A 21,539-nucleotide genomic window follows, 5' to 3' on the forward strand; every position below is an offset into this window, starting at 1 on the left:
TATTTATTTTTTTTTTTAAATAATTTCTTAAAAATTTTATTTCATTTTTTTTCTTAATAGCAGATTGGGATTCGACCACCCCCGGTTTACACGCGAAGCCGAAATCAGAGGCCTCATTGTTCTTTCCTCCTCTTCGGATCATTCAGATTCCCAGCCATAACTGAGCAAGATTTTGCTGCAATTTCACCGAACAATTTCCAAATCGAGCTGACATAGATGGCAAACCAAGGAGCAAAGAAGCGCAAGGAAGAGAACGCTCGTCATATGGCGAATCTCCGTCGTCTCATCATAGCCTGTAACGTACGCACTTCTATTCGATAGTTTCTCTTCAATTTTCTTCATTCTTACATCCGTCCTTAGTGATTTAGTATTCATGTTCATGCTTGACTTTACTTGTTCGAAGATTTCTGGAGTTTTAACCTGAAGTAGTCAAAATCAATCGATTTTTCCTTTGGATCATGTGTTTTTCTTTTAGAGATTTGACTTGGAATTCCGGCTGGAAGTCAAATGATGTTGTTTTTCATAGCGAAGCAACAATTGACTGTGTCGTAATGTTGATAATTGAATATTCTTGTTATAAAATTTTCTGGAGCTCCTTCTCGAAATAATCAAAATCGATCGATTTTTGTTTGTTCTTCGCACCTTATGTTTCGTTTTCTTAAATTGACTTGGAATTCCGAGCAGGAAATAATTGTAGGATGTGGTGCATGTTTCATAAACAAACAACAAACTGTTACGTCCTATGTCCATCTGCTCAAAGTTTTAATTTAACATATCAATTTCTAATACTTTGATTCTGTTGGAAACAAAAAAATGATCATAGTTTTTATATGTTTATTTTTTTCTCTTGGGCAAAAATCCCCAAATGTATGTTCTCCAAATCAGACTATTGTAAATTAAAGTCTGACAGGTATCAACAAATGTGCACGAGAAACTTATGAATGTAATGTCGAGGAAGATCTTTTGTGATTTCTTCAGAGCAATATGAGATGACCAAAAGTTGAAGGATGGAGAATTAGTTTAGATTTTTTATGTTTCATGCACTAAGTTCAGAGTTTGTTTAGTATGGTAAATTCTTGTTCTGGATTACTAATTTTGATCCGAAGAGTTGTCAAAGGAATAAGCACCCTTCTGAGCATATCCCGATGCTTCATCATATCATTTATTTTTACCGTAACCATGATTCGTAAAGCGTAGGAGCGCCCGTGTGGCTTAGTGGAACTGGTATGACTTCAGTGTTATGCTGTTTACTGTGTGTAACTTGTTTGTGCAGGTTATCTATATCTTGGTTCGAATGCTGATTTTTCATTCAAGTTTCACTTGGAAACACTGGGTTGGTCTGATTGTCACATCCGCAGCTTATTTTATTCCTTACAACCAACTTGCCAAAATGGCAGACCCAACATATGGTGATGACGGTGAACTTCTAGATGGTGGGTTTGATATGAGGACTGGTGGAATTTGTGGGTATGTCCTCTGTCTTCTTAATGTATGTCATTACATGTCAGTTTCATGCATGTTTTTGTCTTCTTGATATAGAGTATAATTGTTGAATACAGACCTAATTGTTCTGTAACCCAAGTTTAAATGAACCGTAGCTCTGAAACTTGCTAAGACTTGGTATGATATTGTTCACTGTGGATCAAATTTCTTTTGGAAGATGAAGCTATGTTTTTCTGGTTGTCATCCCAAAATTCAGTATTAAATGCTTGAAATGGAAGTGATTAGTGATTTGATAATCGGATTCATTGATTCACCGAGGATAACATGAAGCTATTTTTTCTGGTTGTCATCCCAAAATTCAGTATTAAATGCTTGAAATGGAGGTGAATAGTGATGTGCTAATCGGATTCACTGATTCACCGAGGATAACATGTCACACAATCAATTGATTAAAAAGACTTCAGACGTCTGCAATTTCAGCTCAAGTACGACGGAATTCTCATTTCGTCCCACTCTTCTTAAGCCTAGCATCTCCAAAGGTCCCCTTCTGTTGGGCCTTTGCTTTAAACTCCCTGAGCGTCTTTCCTCTTCCTTCATCTTTTGAATTTTGGCCATATCAACCTCGTTATAATCTTTCTTCTCAACCTTGGGTTGCTTCAGAGGGTTTGCTTTCCCTACTAGCTTGTATGACATGGCGGAGATGTTGCTAGGGATGCTCATGCCCAGCAATTGATGGCTTGATTCACTGATATACAACTGCGGCATATTCTTCTATTTCAGTTCACTCTCTGGATATAATTTCCTTTTCCTCCTGGATTTCATGACTTATTGATTTTCATTTATAGCATTGTAAATTGATATTTAGTATACTTGTCATTTGGCTTAATAAGTCTGGATAAGGGCAATGCACATGAATGCCACGGTTGTTTGGTCTATCGCTTTACTGGGTCATTTTTCAATTTTCTTCCTTGAGAAAATTCCAAATTAGATACAGACATCCAAGCAAGCTTGAAACTTAAATGGTATTGGGTTAATTTTTTTTTTTTTTTTTTTTTTGGACATGGCACTGCTCCACTGATTACTTTTGATCAATTGATGTGTTAGTTACATCCTCAAAGCGACAATAAATCCATTGCTAACGTCTTTTGACCGTACATAAAATTAAGAGGTTCTGTAGGAGGTTGGTGGGACTTGGGATACTATAGAGATTGAGTTAAACTTATTTCAATCAGGCGATTCTAGTTTTTAAGATGACAAATAGTCAGTGTTGTAAACATAGCTAAATTTAACTTTATCTCTGAATTGAAAATGTGTTACATTTTCAAGTAGCACTGTCTTTTCCTCTGAAAGAAGGGCAGGAAGTTCAATGACTGAAATACAATGTAATGCAGGCTGGGTCGCATTTAAGGCCATTTATCTCGTAACTTGTTGTTTCTTATGTGCTTTGGTAATTTCTTTGGGATTCCAACTTGGAAAATCTCATTATAGCAAAATGAGTTTTGTTTTTTTATTAGACAGATAAAGTAATTGACTTCAAAGTTAGATCAATTATGAACCGATATGTTCATATGGCTACAAGTTCTTTGAAACCTCACGGCACTGACATTGAGTGAAAGATTCACCTAGAACAGTTACCACTGCCGTAGTGAGAATTGGATTGACAGAACTGGTCTCGGAGGCTTCCATCCATAAACAGTTTCTTGGCATTTCAATAAGTAATTGAAACATCTTTGATGGGTTGCCTTGTTCTTTGCAGCTACATGCATGACGTGATCTACATTACGAGCTTTGTGCAAATAATGTCAATCCTCTCTGGGAAGTTTTGGTACACCTACCTTGTGGTAAGGTCCAAATACTTTTGAAATTGAACTTGGACATATTTAGTGTAATATATAGCCTAGGAACAACCCTGATATTTGGGTGTGAAATAATGTCATTGATATATCTTTCTGAAATGACTTTAATTGTACATCTAAACATTATTTTCATTATTACCTATATTAACAAGTGTTCATGCATCTGCTAGAAAGTTCAAAATACTTCGTCGGGCGACCAACAAGTTAAAATAGGCACATCTAACTCTGTTTGATGTTCATTTTTCTGTTGCTCTGCAGATTCCAGCATTTGGGGTATACAAATCTTCTGGTTTAATTAAGAGTTTATTGTCGCACGGTTCAGAGGTAATCTATCCTCACCAAACAAGATTTCCTGTATTTTAAAAACGGCCCGGTTTTCTCTTTTCATTTAGGCGTGTACTCGTGTGTCGTTTAGGATGAACCTGAGGATGAGAAGACTCGCAAGAAGAGGGAAAAGATGGAGAAGAAAGCTTCAAGAGTGAAGTTTATGAAAACCAAGAATAGATAATCTTCTCTTCAAAATTAAACGGAATCAACTTAAGTAATGAGATGCAAATTTGAGCAGATGGACAGCAGACACAGTCAAGTTATAGGTACCATTTGAAGTTAGTTTGTGTATTTTTCTGACTAATTATAACAGGAGAATAAGGGGCAGAAGTATATCACTGTAACCTCCATTCTGTCAACTGAGCTTTTAGAAGTCCCTGTTTCCTCTTTCAAAATGACATCACAGGTACACAACTTTTGCTGCTTTGGTTTCCTTTAGAACAGACAGATCTAGGAGAGGGATATCAAAGCAATAGTTTTAATCTCTTTTAAATTTGTTTCTACACATTTTTGCTTCCCAATTCCAAGTTTTGGTTCCTTGATATTTGACCATCTAGAGCTCCCACATCGGTTAGGGAGGAGAAGAAAACATTCTTTATAAGGGTGTGGAAATCTCTCCCTAACAAACGGGTTTTAAAACGGAGGGAAAACCCAAAAGGGAAAGCCCAAAGATTATAATATCTGCTGGCAGTGAACTTAAGCGGTTACAACCAGCCTACCTTTAGCATTTGCTTCCTTTCCTTTGAAATTAATCGTTATGGAGGTGACAACTCGGTTGTGGCTCCGTTCGCCCCGCTCTCCAAAAGATATGAGATTATAATTTGATTTTGTTATTTAGCACAGGTAGACAAGGCTTTATGCTCTTGAATAAAGGAGGTTAGGCTTCTTAAGATTCCACTCAAATTGCAGGGACCATTTGATTTTGTTGGAGTTATTTTTGAAAGGGCTTTTGAACCTTAAGGGGGTTAGATTTGGGATGATTTTCGGAAAATATGTTTTCTAACGAATAAGCACATTACGAAGAGCATTAATCAAGCTTTTTTTTCTTTTCAAAATCATGTGTTTATCTAATTACACATTATGAAAATTTTGAAAGATGGCCACTAAAAATATTTTTTTTTTGCCTTTTGCAGAGTTATTCAAACTTTTAATTTGAATTAAAAGAGCAAAGTATCAATTTGTACTTAATAACTTTAAAATTTGTATCAATTTGTACTTATATAAACTTTAAAATTCGTATCAATTTGTACTTCTATAAACTTTCGTATCAATTTGTACTTCTATAAACTTTAAAATTCGTATCAATTTGAACTTTTATAAACTTTAAAATTCGTATCAATTTGTACTTCTATAAACTTTAATTCTATAAATTTAAATTATGAACGTTGGTCATTAGAATATTTGTTAGTGGTTTTTAACTATTTTTACGTTCAAAATTACTTCAATAAAAAAAAAACACAATGCTTTCTAAATAACTTGAAGATAATAGATCGCTCCTTTGTTTGGTTATTTCATTTCTTTACAATTAACATTACTTTTTACATTTTAAAAAAGTCTTATACACGTGAAAGGTCTAAATTGGTCGGAGTTATAAAAATGATCGATGCAACCTTGAAATTTTGTATAAATTTATTTTCTTTTTCTAATTTAAATTACATCTACACTTTTTGAGTAGTTGTATATTAATTTGAAAAGAAAAAAAGAAAAAAAGAAAAAAAGAAAAAAAAAAAAAAACTCAAGCATATTACAATTTATGAACAATTTTGAACAAGATTTCAGTAACACCACAAATGAGTCATTTAAGTAGGAAATGGTGGAAGAACATAAAATAATCAATAACTTAGCGAAAATAATAAAGGGCAAATTTGATTTTTAATTTACAGACTTCATGGCATGACTATAGTGACTCTAATTAACAAACTCCCCAAATTCTACGGTTGTATTTTCTTTTTCTATTTACGGAACTGCCTACCATTTGTGCCATAAAATAAAAGTGAGGGAGTTTTTTATTTTCTTCAATAGGTTGGTTGACTGGAAGCATTTAAGGTCGTAATGGATAACCTTTCTGAAAGTAAATGAACTTTCTTGGCTTCCATGGAGCAAACGAACTCATAACCTAACGTCGTTATTGGCGATCGCAGTCAAGAGATTGAATTCACAGTCCAAACTTCTCGAGAACTCGTTCTGGTTACTGAGACTTAAGTTGTACTCCTGGAAGTAACCATTGTAGGTTATGATTGCTAGTGTGGCCCTGTATCAAGATCCAAAATTAAATGAGAAAGAACTTGCTCATTTCTAGACAACACAAGTATTGTCTAGAAGTTACTTCTCTGAGTTTGTTTATGGGTCAAAAATCAGATTCTACTGAATCATGATTTCAAATACTCGTTGACCTTAATTTTCAGAACTTATCACAATTGAAATATGGTTTCATTTGAAAGACCAGAAACAATTTTTGTAAGCAATCAACAAGCCTATAGTTTCTAGGATGCAAGGTGAGCTATTCATTGCAGGGAAACTACCTACATGCAAACTGCTTGGCATTCACAAAAAAGGCAATCGTCTTTGATTTAGGATTTCTTTATTAGTTAGTCATTGGTGCTAAGGTGGAAAGGAACCTGTGGGATTTCCGGTAGAAGGTGTCATAGGATGGAATACTAGCTTGTAAATTTGGAGATTATGTAGCCTTGTGAGATTCCACGTCGATTGGGGAGGAGAATGAAGCATTCTTTATAAGGGTGTAGAAGCCTCTCCTTAGCAGACGCGTTTTAAAAATCTTGGGGGGAAGCCCGAAAGGGAAAGCCCAAAGAGGACAACATCTGTTAGCGGTGGGCTTGGGCTGTTACGAACCTTGTTTGCAAAATTGAAGTGGCAGTTCTCTTAGGAGTATGATGCTCTATGACTTGGGATTATAATGAGCCCTCGCCTAATCAAATGGGTTTCACTTGGTGGGAATTAAGGAACTTATTCTAGGAAGACCATTTCATCAGGCGTTCTATCTTTCTCCTTGTGGTTATCTTTTCTCTTATTCTCAACAATTGGAGTTTTTTTTTCTTTTTCTTGACATTAATTTTTTTGTGTTAAGCCTTTTGTAACGCCCATTTGTACATGATCTGGAAACACGTTTGAAGAAAATGGAAGGAAAAGTTGCAGAACGGGGAGCACTCGAGGCTAGCAAATCACGAATTATAAACAACTCACCTGCAAGCTACAATTTCAGAACTAGAAGTATCGGCAACCCTGTCAACCTTGCGTATCACTGCATAGCTGCAAAACAACACTTCATAAGCTTGATAGCAAAGTTGCTAAATTGGGATTTTTTTAGCAAAAGCTAAGAATCTTCTGCACACTAGGATGATTCTGTAAAAGAAGGCTACAAATGCCGTGTCAAAGAAGTTATTGAATGAGCTTAAACAATCAAAAAGCTTGTGGATACAATCGACTTCATTCTTCTTCTTTTTTGTTCTCCTGTTGTGGGTGGGGGGGAGGTGTAGAACTTTGCTGACTTGAAAGAATGATTGGATATTACAGAAAATTATCTCAATTAACATGTCATACCTTTTAATTCCTGCTGGTACAGCATTATGAACAATGTGATGGTGCGCTGGATCCAGTGCATCACTTATGGAGTCGAGCATTATCGATCCAAGAAAGCCACCTGATCTTCTGCTGCCTCAACAGTAAAGGAACCAGATAAGATTAAGCTAATCAGCAGAGGGACAATCAGATCATCCCTGAAATCTCCATAGCATAAAATTTATTGCTAAAAAATGATGAAAGATAGTGAATCACTTCCATGTTTATGAAATAACATGAAGATCTTACAGAAAGAAAGAGGGAAGATTTGAGTATTGGAAAAACTTAAGGGCTTTGAATTACTTTAGTAAGCTGAGATGCATTCTAGAAGCAAGATACTACAGAACAAAATATCTGCACTGAATATATACAAAACACAAACACGATCTGAACACCCCATATGATTAGGAATAGGAAGTCTAAAATTTCCCCCCATGATGTACATGCCAAGATGCATTATAGTAGACAATTTTTTTAAAAAAACTAAAAAAATATTAAATTACATAGATGTATGAAAGTGATACATTTTTAAATTAAAATACTATATTTTGAGTACATATTGATTACAGTGTGCTCATATCTACATTTCTTAGTTGACATAACCCCACCCAAACGTCATTAGATTTCAGGAGTCGAATTTCTGCCAATGCATGAAAATTGTAATCATTACTTCACAATTCTTTTCATCTAACGTTCTATGACATTACAGTTTCTTTTCTTTCATTATTTCTAGTCCCTAGAAAATATGGGGAAATCTATCTTGCACTTCATTATCGGGTTAAAGATCCAACAGACTGAAAAATTATATATTGTCGACTACCTTAAAGTTCTGTGATGAAATATAAAAAAGAATGAAGTAATAAAGAAAGAATCAAAGGTGTGTCAGTGTTTGAAAGATTAGGAAATACAAATATCAGGAACATGGTGAATAATGCATATTGATGGTTCACCCGAGTACCCATGAAGCAGAACAGATGCACCTAAAACTAAAACCTAGACGTAAGGATTGTCAATTAAAGAATCCGACAAGCATGATTAAATACCCATACGACATTGCGTAAAAAGATTATTTATCCTTCCTAAATCTCTGAACAGAAAAAACAGATGCAGTCACCTTTGGTTTATAGCAAATCCCAGAGGAAAAACATGAACAGAACCAGAGGAACTAGTTGCCACCAGAATTTCCGGAACTTGAGAACATTGCCCAAAGGACAATGAAAATATAGTTGATGGATATGATCCTCTCCGGAAACTATATGACTGCCAAAAATTTTGAGTTAGGTACCATCTAAAGAAGGAAAATGAAAAGAAAAAACGACGAAAACCAAAGATTCAAAGAGACAGACTGACAAAACCAAAAAGCAATTCACTGCTTTCAAGATGAATAAGCTCGACTAATCAACAAATGCGCAAGTATCAATAGTTTTCAATGTCTCAAAAGGTGTAGTCTTAACATTCAATGCTATCAATAAGAAACCAATTTTGCTCCAATAAATTTCCCAGGCAGATAAGTATAGTTGTTCTGACCAGTCCAAAAACCGTAGGAGAAGTTTTGGATAGGATGGTAAAAACCCATTTATGATCATGATTTTAATAACATCAAAGCATCTCACATGGTGGGTAGAAAATAACCAATATAAATGTAGAGAGACTTTTTCCACCTTAGTTGCTTCCGATACCAGATGCACTCTAATCATAGTTCCTTGTTCTGATGCTGTTGCTATGTACATCCCATTTGAAGAAAGGACCATTGTGGCCAGCGGTGCAAGATGAGCATCTATCTGCAATTAAATTTCCGCAAACAATAAGCTAAAATTACAATGGATTAAAAAATAAATGTAGTCAATTAAAAAGGATAAATTGCATAAATTATTGTCATTTAAGGTCATGGTCAATAAATAGAACCCAAATCACGAGTATTGGAAAGATAAAAAAACTGAAACCGTCAATAATGTTTGATTGTTACTAAGAGTGTCACAGTACAGACTAGATGATGCCTGTTCCCAGATCTTCCTAAACGAGTGTGTGCAATTTTAGCCACTCTCACAGATGCACATTTCATTAGGATCTACAAACCTTGCATTACTAACCATGGAATTTCTTTATTCCAAAAAAAAAAACCATGACAATTTCTAAAAAGTACAGATCATGTTGGACAACAATTTATAATTTTATCCTATATCTTTTTCTTCCTTCCCAAAAACAAGGAAAGTTAAAGCCCAAACCTCGCAGTGTAACTGAAGCTCCATGACATTGTACAGCAACAGAGATCCCTTAGTGATGCTGGCTGGAAGAGCTAAGAAGCAACCATCCAAACTGGGGGAGAATGCAGAGATTCCTAAGAATTTTAATTTTTGGAAAAGAACCCTCAGTCAACAAGATTTTGTTACTCACACATCAGAATCAAAACCCAACTTATAAAGCATGTAAGATTTGGGTCAACTTATTAAGCAAGTAGACTGTGTTTATGGCAGTAATGAACCATAAAAATATAAAAATGACAGTTAAAAGTTCTTTACCAAGTTCAAGCACTGGAATGAGCAAATGACAGTTCTTGAATAGAACAGCAATGTAAAGAAATGCAAGAAACTTTGCCAAAACTCTCTAGCACGAACATATTATGCAAGACATAGCAAGTACAAACAGGAATATATACCAACCTGACCTTTCAAATTTGGTACTGTATCAATCGTGTCCAAGATTGTGAGACTATTTATGTCATATATGTAGGTCTTATCTTGCAGTAGTACAATAAGTCTGCATTTTCCATCCAATCATAGAGTCAGTACAGCTTAAAAGACTGGTAGAAATACAAAAAAAAAATAATAATAAATAAATAAATAAAATATAAGTTCCTATTATATTTATGAAAATAACTTTTTTTGAGAGGAGAAACACATTCGATTGATAAATGAAATGAAGGAAGCATAAAAGATTCCCGACACCTATGGATGAGTTGCAAAAAATCTTGCTAATTGAAATCAAAGATGAAAGAATAATCTCAAAAAAGGTGCTTATGCTTGCACCAGCAGAATGCATAAAAGAAAATAAAATCCAAAAAGCTATCAAAAGATGACAAAACGTCCCTGAAAATTCTTGCATTCTTTTCACACCATAGATACCAGATTACTATTTCAAAAACTGACACAATTATTCTCAACCTTACTTGAAAATAAAAGCTACCGATGATTGTAAAGTTCAGTCTGTTAATGGTCTAGACGAATGAATTCCTCTTCTCTGAAAAAGGAAGGGTCTAATGCAGCCACCATTTCCAAAAACTAACTTCCTTCTAGTAAATCAAGTATGTTTGATGATTTTAGTTTTGCTTAAAAGATGGGCACTCTTTTTTTCTTTCAATAATAGGCCACTAAAATTCGATTTCCAACTAGAAGAAAGAGTCTAAAAGACATAAAAAACTAACTTCAGGTGGAGGAAAATTGCAAAACCTCATTTAGCCAAGTTGAAGGTTGTTTAAATATTTTAGCCACTTCAATCAAGAAGGACGCATGGACAACCAAAAAGAAGGAAAACACGAACTAAACCCAAGAATTGAAGCCAACAAAAAGGAAATTACAGGATATTGCTCAAAAGCTAATTGTAGGAGAAAGATGATAACCAAAATGTCAAAAACATCTTACACCCTTAAATTAAATAATAGAAAGATGGTTTCTTGGATTAAACGGGCTTGATACCTAGGGACTAGATTTGAAAGGTAGGTAAAATAGTCAATGGTCAACATAAATAAGGAAATGTCAAAAATCTCTGAGACGTGTGGGTCAATTATTACGATTCACATCATCTAGCCTAGCTTCATTTCTCAAGTTCATTTTTAAAATTCTGTCAACTACCAATAAGCATACAAGCTACCTCTTAGACCAATTTGTTCAAGTTACCAACATCAGCAGTTCCATAATAAAACAAATTTATATGATATAAAATATAATAAAAATTTGAGTTTACCATATAATAATGGAAATGTGAGTTTCTTGAAAAAAATAAAAAATAAATAAATCAAACATTAGACATCATTACCATCTTTTAAAAATAATGCATCTTAAATAGCTAGATTTTTTTTCCTTTACCTTTTCCTATTCATGCGAACAGCTAGAATAGAAGTTAAGAAATTCAGTTCTCTAAGGGCATTTCCACTCATTGTATTAAACAAGCAAAGACGACGTGGAGATAAAGATGGCTGTGAACAATCAAGGAAAAATATAATTTAATTAGCAACCAGATGCATAAAATGTGAGATACCGCATGTTACAATAGATAATTATTGAATTGTAGCTATAATCAACTTCCAAATCACCTGTTCACCAGCTCCAACAATGGCAACAAGATTAGAGCTAAACAGCATCTCAACAATATTGAATGCACCAAGAGCTAGCAAGAAAGAACGTGAAATTTTTAGATCAAACACAGAAGGTGAACTCAAGAGCTTCATACTTCCAAATACTAAAAAGTAAAAAATCAACATAAATCAAAATTTTCAAGTTCATTCTTATATAAATAAAAAATTGTGAACTTGATTGCAAAAACAAAGAGTCTACTGACAATAGATAACAACTCGTTAAAGAAAAATCAAATTTATTTTTACCTGAACACAAAATCGAATAATGTGCCCATCTGTTTACTTATATGTGTAAAACATAGAGAAAAGATACCGAGAACTAAATTATTTTGCAAACTTGCAACCTTTCTGATTCCATGCCTTAATAGTAACACTTCATTTGGCTGTAAACATGTTTTGTGCATGAAAACGATTCCATACAAATACTTCATCATTATTTTTCGGAGTTATCTATAAACATCTCTGAACTAAATCTATAATGAAAAAAAAAAAAAAAAAAATTGGCATTTGTCAGGACAAATCGAGGGTCCAGCAAGAACTCCACTTCAATCAATAAGTCTGAGTATCTTACCACAAAAATTACCAAGCCAGAGTATGTTGCATACCTAGTCATTTTAGATAAGCACATGGGAAATATATAGCACAATCCAATTTTTTTATAAAAAAAAATCGTTCAAGTTTTTCATTATTATTACTATTTGTTATTTGATTCATCATTAAAGCAGCTTTGCTGACAAAATCAAAATTATAAAATAAAAAATAGAAGAAGAAGAAGAAGAAAGATTAGTTCAAAAGCATACCTCGTTCATAGCAGAGCCTTCCGTTATTGGAATCAAAAATTCGGAAACCATCTCTTGTGCCTATTGCAAATAAACTGCCAATTTCAACCAAACCAATATCTTAGATTTTTATCTATTTATTTATTTATTATTATTTGCTTCTAATTCTTCAAAGCATGGGGTGATCACTTGTAGAGGATATTGAGACAAAAAAAATAACCGAGTAAAAACAATGTCACATAATTGATGTTTAGCCAAAAGGCCGAGATAGGTATAAGTGAGAAAAAACAATGTCACTAGGCTTTGAACTCTGTACTTAACACACACTTGGTTCACCAAGTCTCTCAACTTTCAACTTTGAACTTTCTCCGTTTTTCTTCTTCACATACTTGCTTCAACTAAACATAAACCAACATATTTGTAGGACTTTGTTAGAAATCCGAACACAGAAACTATAATAAAACACCAAAGATAACTGTATTGCAATGTCAATGAAGAAATTACAAAATAACCAAGTAATTCAAGATACTTGCACCCTCCTCTTGAGATCTCTCCCAAGCCCTAATAATTCACTCATCAAATGCTTAACTCTCACCTTCCTCACTTCCCTATTTATAACCAAACCCATAACTACCTCCATAACTAATTATTAATATACCTTTAATATCCTAATAGTACTCCTAACAGACTTCAAAGAAAATCTGGACTCCTATAATAATAACTCAAATGTTATGAGTTTGAACCATATATACGTGTATCACTATATTATTCACAATAAAACTCATAAGTACATGAATCCAAAATTCATACATGGTGTAGAATGCATCTAAGATAAACCATATTTAAGTTGATTTCCTACGTTCTTTTTTTTTTTTTTGGAAATTTCAGGTAAGGCTCTCTCTCTCTCTCTCTCTCTCTCTCTCTCTCTCTCTCTCTCTCTCTATATATATATATATATATATATATATATATATATATATATATATATATATATATATAAATAAGGTAAGGCCCTATATTTGCGGAATGCATGGACTTGGCTTAATGAGGATACACATCTTCAAATTGGTTTTATATCTACACTATGTTGAGGGAATCTTGTGTCCAACCCTCATATATCGTAATGCATTTATAGCACCTGTATTCATCTCTTTGTTGCTTGGAAATCATATCTTCCTTGTATAAAAGAAACAAATTCATGCCCCTTACTTTCTCATCGCCTCTCTTAAGTATATTCTATATAATGTTTCTCCATATTAGCATATTAAGAGGCAAATCTTCATTTTTCACTATCTTGACTCAACTCTGTTGAATCAGTATAGATGTACATCAGTTCAGTTAGTTCGCTAAACAAATCAACAATATTATTTTCTGTCACCAACATTTTCCAAAATATTCCGTTTGGAGGACTTGCAGTTAATACCAATAATTGAAACCTTTTCCTCTGTTATTCTGAAGTCGACATGAATTCAAAGAACAAAAAGCTGTTCAGATTAACAAAGGATCTTTCCATCTTAGATCAAAAATCATTTGCAAATAGATGTCTCAATACTCCCTCTCTCCACTCCAGTAGAAACCAATATGCTATGAATATCCACCTCTAAAATAAAGAGAGAAGGAAATAACGGATTACATTTTCTAAGGCCTCTAGAAACAAGGATCTTACTTCTCGGTCTTACTTTAATAAGGACAGAAAAGTTGCCAGACATGATATCTACCAATAGATTTATAAGTTAAATGAATAGTGATTTGCTTGCTTACCTATTATTGCATGCAATACTATCAAAGTATCATAAATGTTCTCACATGTCACTCTAACTTTCCATGCCAAAAGAAAAGTAGACTGGGCGTTCTTACTGCCTCAACATAACTAACATTTTCTTTAATTTTAATCTTGCCTTCCAAGAATATGGCAAAATTTATGGCAATTAAAATATTCAACATGATTTTTATCATACCTTCTATCATCATTTAGTCTCATATGGCCTTGAATGATTATGCCTTTACAAGATGAGCATAAGAGAAAACTGCCTCTATCAAGTTCTCTTTAGCCAAAATTCTCTCTACTCAACCTCTAAAATCACTAGGATCGTAACCTTTTACCGTGATCTCAACCTCAACAGTCCTTTTCATGGCTATGATATTTATCTCTCTAACTACAACATTGATTGAAAATGTTTTTTAGTTGACTATTTGATTTTTTAATTAATAAGAGCTTGCAAAGTATACCAATAATTTGTTATAGTCCAATGGAAAAAAAAAAAAAAGAAAGAATATATAAACACACACACATATACACCTCAATTTCCCTATTTCCTCCACTTCTCCCCCATTTCCTCTACTATCTGTCATGATATGAAACTATGAGACCTCATGCATGTTGTATGTCACAAGCATTGGAATACTTCCCAGCATGATTACTACAGAAGCATACACCATGATGAGCGTGCATGTCACAAGCATTGGAATACTTCCCAGCATGATTACTACAGAAGCATACACCATGATGAGCGTGCACTAGCCTGTAGTCAGGCCCAGGGAGTACGCATACATATGTCATGAAAGGAATGGAAGTATGATTTGCATCATAACTATGTACCATGATTTGAAATTATTTAACCCCATGGTTTGACCTATTGACTATTGGGGCCAATAAAAAATGTGAAGGGCTTAAAGAGAATGAGTTCAAACTTGGTGGGAACCTACCTTCAATTCAATACCCAACGAGTTTTCTAGATATACAAATATAGTAGGGTAAAAAAAATGACACTCAGATGTGTGTGTGCGAATTTGATTCAAACTCCTCCTCGTACAACACTTGACAATCTCCACTTAATTTCAGAGGAAACTTTCTTAACTCGATAGATATCTTTAAAAGAAGCCAACAAAGTTTATCAAACTTGTTTGGGTAGTAGATGTAACAGAATTTTTGTCAAATTTTGCATTGACAATAATTGGATGGCTTAGATGAAAGCCTTCGGATCTTTCTCACTAATATGTTGTAGAACTTCACTTAGGCTTGTTTAAGACCACTTCATTTTCTAGTTCTATATAGCCTCCGCCAACAATTTCTCATGCATCTTGTGAATCAAGTAGATTCTTCCTATGGACTTTCATAGGTAAGTTGGAGCACTTGATGCTAAGTTGCAGCTTTCTCTTTTAAGGCTTAAGCTCTAACTCTACAACTTTTTTTGAAGTCTTCGACAGATACTTGAAACAAGATGAATAATTATGAACGAAAAAAGTCGCCCATGCTCAAACTCTTCACATTAGCATAAATTCAGTTAACCACGTCCCTAAAACCTCTTTGAAATTCTTCCCCACACACTAAATCAAACGTTACTCAAAACCAACCTACTCATACAAGTTCAAATCAATTCAAAGGCTCCGATAATACAAAATCCACACCTACATCAGCAGATAATTCACAAAACTCCACACAAACAGAATTATCTAACTAACATAAAAGCACTACTCTCCATATGCTTCACCAGTAATCACGCCTCCAGATTACATATAATTCGATCAAATTCGTTTCGCAGTAGTTACAATCAGAGAATGATCCTAAACAAAAAAGAATGATCAGACCATATTCGATACACACAGAAAGAGAAGGAGGAACATACCTAGCGTCCTGATTGAAGGAGGCGCAGAGAATTGGATAAGAAGATGGTTGATTGGCCATGAGAGGGGGAGAGAGAGAGAGAGAGAGAATCGAAGCTCAGAGACGGGAATCCATGGAAACGGATGTTTGTCTATTCTGAAGCAAAAAAGTTGCAGGTCGTAAGACGGTAGACTTGTAGCGTAATTGGGTCTCTTTTGGGAAAATTGTAAATCCAAATTTTAAAATCCCTTATACTTGCATAGTCATCAAGGTGAAATTACCGGATCGACCGGTTGTGTGTTTGTGCTAACTAAATTTTTTTATAGTTGCACAAATAAGCAATCGGAATTAGGTTACTTGCCCGTTATATATGAGATTCCACGTCGGTCGGGGAGAAGAACCAAACATTCACGGGTGGAATCTCTCCCTAGCATACACGCTTTAAAACCTTGAGTGAAAGCTCGAAAGGAAAGCCCGGAGAGGACAAAATCCTCTAACGGTGGGCTTAAGCCATTACAAATGGTATTAGAGCCAGACACCGAGCAATGTCCCAGTGAGGAGGTTGTGCCCCGAAGGGGGTGGACACGAGGTGATGTGTCAGCAGGGACGTTGGTTCCCGAAAGAAGGTGGATTGGGGGTCCCACATCGATTGGAGAATGGAACGAGTGCTAGCGAGAACGCTGGATTCCGAAGGGGGTGGATTTGGGGGGTTCCACATCGATTGAAGAACGAAATGATTGTCAATGAGGACACTGGGTCTTGTAGGGGGTGGATTGTGAGATCCCACATCAGTTGGGGAGGAAAACACGAAGCATTGTTTATAAGGGTGTGTTGCAGACAATATCCGATAGCGATGAGCTTAGGCTTCAGGGTGGATTTTGGGGGTCCCACATCGATTGGAGAAGGAAACGAGTGCCAGTGAGGACGTTGTGCCCCGAAAGGGGTCGGATTGTGAGATCCCACATCGATTAGGGAGGAGAACGAAACATTCTTTATAAGAGTGGTTGAAGACAATATCTACTAGCGATGGGCTTAGGCTGTTACAGTATCGAAGCTAATCAATTTGATCAAGTAGGACAATTGTTCGAGTAGGTCATATTGGCTCGACCTCTCATCAAGAATAAATCAACACTCCCATGGTTGCAAAAAAAAGTATAATCCATACCAAAAGCAGGAGTCCCGAGACCTTGTCATTTTGGCATGGAAGTAAATATAAACACAAGCGAACCGAGCAAGTGAAAGTATACGTAGCTACATATTTTAACCACTTGTTTTGGAACGAGATAAAAAAAAATCGTTCAAAACAACCGAACTTAATCTACTTTTAGAAGTCTAAACAGTGAATGAAAGATTTGACTTTCGAGTTGATATCGGTTCATTGTTTGCAGTAAAAAAAAACAAAAAAACATTAAATTGGATGATATAGTGGTGGTATCTCGTATAACTCAGATTTGATGCTTGTACCCTACAGATATAAAACCTAAGGTCTTACGACCATGTATAATCAATAGCGGAACTTTATTGACGTAACAACTTAAGCCCACCACTAGCGGATGTCAGATATTGTCCACTTTGGTTTGTTACGTATCGTCGTCAACCTCACGATTTTAAAACGCGTTTAACAGGGACAGATACCTCCCATGGCCACAGCCTCACAATAAGGAATGTTTTGTTCCCCTCTCAAATCAAGGATCTCTCAATTAACTTACCTGTGGTATCTGTTTATAATGACGAAAAATTTAATAATTATTTTATTTTTTCTCTTAAATTTTATAGTGTTTTATTTTAGTTTCTAAATTTTTATTTTGTTCAAAATATAAGTTTTTTTTTTTTTTTTTTTTAATAATTAAAATAACTATTTATAATTTTTTTTAAAAGTCACTAAAATCAATAATATTCAATTATTTCCTTTACAAAAAAGTGTATATTAAATTTAAATTTGTCACTTTATGTTGATATGTTGGCTTTTAATAATTTCCCAAATCTAATAATTCTTATATTATTGCATGTCCCATGTCCTTATCCAAGTATGGATTGGGTTTTCCCTTTGTAATTATATTTATGGAAATATAATTTTTTTATTACAAAATTAGACTGGTTGTCGTGTCGGAGGCTAGGTCAATAAAGACCACAACAAGCCTCTCGAGTCCTTTCAACGGCACACTCAACACATATAAGCCTCGATGACCCCGCTTCTACCTTTATCGAGCAATGATAGCCTTACCTCCACAGTCACAACATGGAGGAGTTGTCTACGGTGCATCTTCAAGAAATCTCGAGACCCAAACCTACAAAAAAACTATTATCTTAAAAAAATCGTCAATTATCATTTTATCCTTTTTTTCACGTTCACGTAAACGTAACCTCCAACGAATAACTTTTTATTTTAAAATGGTAAATACATCATTTTTAGATTTGTATAAAACTTATTTAAATACAATAATTAAATAGATAATGACAAATAACTTTTTACTTACTTCGATTTTATTAAATAATTTAATTTTGGAAAATTTTTAATGTCTATTTTTTATTGGTTTATTATTGTAATAAAAAAATTACCATTTTCCATTAAAAGAAATTAAATTAATATATTAAAAAGCCAATGGTAATTATAATTATAATATCTCTTAAATTTTATATAGTTAGTGAATGAAAATGAAAAATATTATATTATAAATACGAATGTCAACTATGAAAATAATGATTGAATAAATTATCCACTTTGATTATTTAATGATTGAATAAATTATATTCCTAAAAATATTTTTTATTGTAAAATTAATTTTGAAACTAGTTTTTTTTATAATAATAATAACTATTATTATTATTTTATGTTAACTTTTTATTTAATCTTATTTTTTTTTTCGATTTATCTAATAAAATTATAATCTAGTGATGTAGAGATGTCTATTTTACTCGTGGAGACTCGCCCTAAATGGAGAGAAAATTTACCGTTTAGACGGAAAGTGAGAGAGGGAGTGAGGTACATTTTTTTCTAATTAGATAAATAGAGCCGAGGACGGGTTTATATTCCCTGTCCCCGTCCCATTTAGTCTAAATATATTTTCAATACATATTTTAAATTAACTATTTAAAAAAAAAAAAAGGGTAAAAATTACCTATGGGTAACCCAATCCTTGCAAAAAAAAAAAGAAGAATGAAACTCATAATTTACTTGTCTCGACGAACAAAGTACGCCTCTCCCTTAATCGAGGCTCGACTTCTTTTCTTTTGGAGTCTTAGTCATTTTTTACTATGCCTTTGAGGAGCCTCGACTCCTTTTTCTTTTTGGAGTTCTTTGTTCGACATTTGAGTATCCTATTGACATGGCTAAGTTTAGGGCATGACTTTGATACCATGTTAGATGAACACGACTCTCCACAATGGTATGATATTGTCCACTTTGAGCATAAACTCTTGTAACTTTGTTTTGGGCTTCCCAGAGAGCCTCATTACCAATGGAGAGAGTATTCCTTTGTTATTATAAACCTATGATCATTCCCGACTTTCACCCCACATTATTAAGTTAAATTGTGTAAATATTAAATTTCAAAATTAATTTAAAAATTGTAGATTTATCAAATATAAGACAAGGACAAAGAAAATAAGAGACCAATTAAAAAAAAAAACAAAATAATACCAATAGAATAGATCCTATCTTAAAATCTCATCCTAATAATTAAATTGCCAAGTGGATGCTGAGTATTTGCCGAAGCGGATGCCATTAATTTACAATATTAAATTACTACCAAATAACAAAATTTTAAAAACAAGACAAAAATTTTAAATTATTTTTTTTATAGATTTTTAAACTATGTTTGTCATTTCTGTCTTTTATTTTATAGTAGTATATAAAATATAGCATAGGTCAAATCTATTCAAATCCTGTCTTAGTTGACTTTGACTATTTGATAGATCACAAGATAAAAATTCATTAAAATCTTGACTCGTTCATTATTTTAAGTTACAATATTATTTTTTATTTTTCGTAAATATTTTAAAACTATCCCAAAAAAAAACATCGTTAAATTTTTTGTTTGGTTGTGGTCTTAGTTTTCGATCCAGATCATTGCCATGATTTTTTATTTAACCATAAAATATTTATAATAAGCCGAGATTTAGGAACTCAAATAAAACAAATTTTATAATTTATTTAAAAATATTATTCTGGTTAATATACTTCGAGACTTATTTTATTTCGTTTAAATTTTAAAATTTTTAAAATTTTTAATCAATTTTAAAATTAGTTTAATTTATTTTTATAAACTATAATTTCTATTAGTATTCATTCTATAAATTTTGTAATATACTGCAGTTTATGTCTTTTTTTTTTATTATTATTGAAATTGCTATTAATTAACTTTAAAATAATAATAAAAATTATTTTATGTAATATTACGTTAATATCCCTCAACTTTCGGCGTATTTTGGGGCTACGAGGCGCCCAACCCAAACATTCATGCAATACGGCCAAAATTCAAAAAGAAAAAAAAAGAGTATTAAACATTAAATAATATTTTTAGTCTTTTTTTAATAATTACTTTTTGAAAAAAAAATTATAAAAGTATTTATTATAATTATAATTTTATTTTGTTTTAGTAGATGGATAATTATCAATACAAACAATAATTTAAATATATATTTTTCAATATAAAAAATAATATCTTAATTATTTCGACAATTGTCATAAAAATTGAATTATAAATTTAAAAATAAATGATTTTGATCCTCTTCAACAAATTTCCAATTAAATGGAGGCACGTGCCATTGGAAGGCTGGGAGTGTCACAATCGCACTTTTGATGACAGCGGACTTGCGATTGTGCGGCACTCACTTTCCAACGACAAGTGAGCTAAGCCAATTCGTTCTTGCATCGCCTACGGGCAAGCGACGTATGCTCGAGCCTCTGGCCTCGGTTTTAAGAGAAGGTTTTAGAAAACGAGGGTAGAGAGAGATTTTCGAAAGAGATGTGATATAAACAAGCAAGAGAGAAATAACAACGGCTCATAATATATAACCTTGGGTAGGGAGAAGTTGACAACTAGTCGTGTCCCCCTATAGTACATTCTGAGAGGCATTTCATGTCTGACAGCCGCTCTAGACATGATATTTCTGAAACGTCATATTTCTTGTAAATACAAGAGTAAAACACTAGAATATGAAAAGACATAAAGGGTTGGGCTTGTCATGGGCATGCGGTCATGGACAACACGCCTTGGACGACCATGACCGTGATAAGGGGCATTGATTTCACGTACGTGTAACGCGCAGGAAACGGAACAAACGGAAAGGATGGATTAGGTGCCTGTTGTCGACATGTCGTAGAAGACCTTTTAATTTTAAATTTTTTTTTTTTAAAGGAAAGAAATCATCCCAATTCCCGAAGTCAATTTTTATCCATGCAATTCTCTTCCAATGCTTTTCTCTCTCTAATTTAATTTTTCTAAAATGTAATTATTTTATTCTTAGAATTTCTTTATTAAAATAAATAAATAAATAAAATGTATCAATTTAAATATGGTTTAATCGTGCAAATAATAAAAATTTGTAAATTATTTGGGGTAATTTTGAGAAATAAAATTTGAAAAGGGGTATATATGCAA

The 21,539-nt window shown here is 33.5% G+C and overlaps 2 protein-coding genes and 1 pseudogene across 8 annotated transcripts; 1 reads left to right on the plus strand and 2 right to left on the minus strand.

Annotated features, from left to right (window-relative positions):
* Positions 1–52: 52 nt before the first annotated feature.
* LOC111784884 (uncharacterized) lies at positions 53–4,170 on the plus strand. The gene is made up of 5 exons (XM_087127985.1): positions 53–300; positions 1,274–1,467; positions 3,200–3,284; positions 3,558–3,623; positions 3,715–4,170. Exons 1-5 carry the CDS (start codon positions 217–219, stop codon positions 3,805–3,807), a joined length of 522 nt encoding a protein of 173 aa, XP_086984111.1. The 5' UTR covers positions 53–216; the 3' UTR covers positions 3,808–4,170.
* Positions 1,474–3,112, minus strand: LOC111784885 (uncharacterized; annotated as a pseudogene).
* Positions 4,171–5,350: 1,180 nt separating the features above from the next.
* On the minus strand, positions 5,351–16,149 carry ATG18B (autophagy 18 B-like protein). 7 transcript variants are annotated; one of them, XM_087128465.1, is made up of 12 exons: positions 15,959–16,115; positions 12,660–12,730; positions 12,354–12,427; positions 11,512–11,585; positions 11,285–11,394; positions 9,868–9,959; positions 9,428–9,540; positions 8,864–8,983; positions 8,317–8,462; positions 7,185–7,295; positions 6,828–6,893; positions 5,351–5,877 (listed from the first exon to the last, which is right to left on the minus strand). In XM_087128465.1, exons 4-12 carry the CDS (start codon positions 11,557–11,559, stop codon positions 5,736–5,738), a joined length of 948 nt encoding a protein of 315 aa, XP_086984591.1. In that variant the 5' UTR covers positions 11,560–11,585; positions 12,354–12,427; positions 12,660–12,730; positions 15,959–16,115; the 3' UTR covers positions 5,351–5,735. The 7 variants fall into 7 exon arrangements, with proteins under 7 accessions (XP_086984591.1, XP_023521194.1, XP_086984590.1 ...); XM_023665426.2 differs by lacking the exon at positions 12,660–12,730 and having other exon boundaries at positions 15,959–16,149; XM_087128464.1 differs by lacking the exon at positions 12,660–12,730 and having other exon boundaries at positions 7,185–7,292; positions 15,959–16,147.
* Between the last annotated feature and the right edge of the window lie 5,390 nt (positions 16,150–21,539).

Source organism: Cucurbita pepo, chromosome 11 (genome assembly GCF_057944985.1).
Source record: "Cucurbita pepo subsp. pepo isolate OVF chromosome 11, ASM5794498v1, whole genome shotgun sequence".
Lineage (NCBI taxonomy): Eukaryota > Viridiplantae > Streptophyta > Magnoliopsida > Cucurbitales > Cucurbitaceae > Cucurbita > Cucurbita pepo.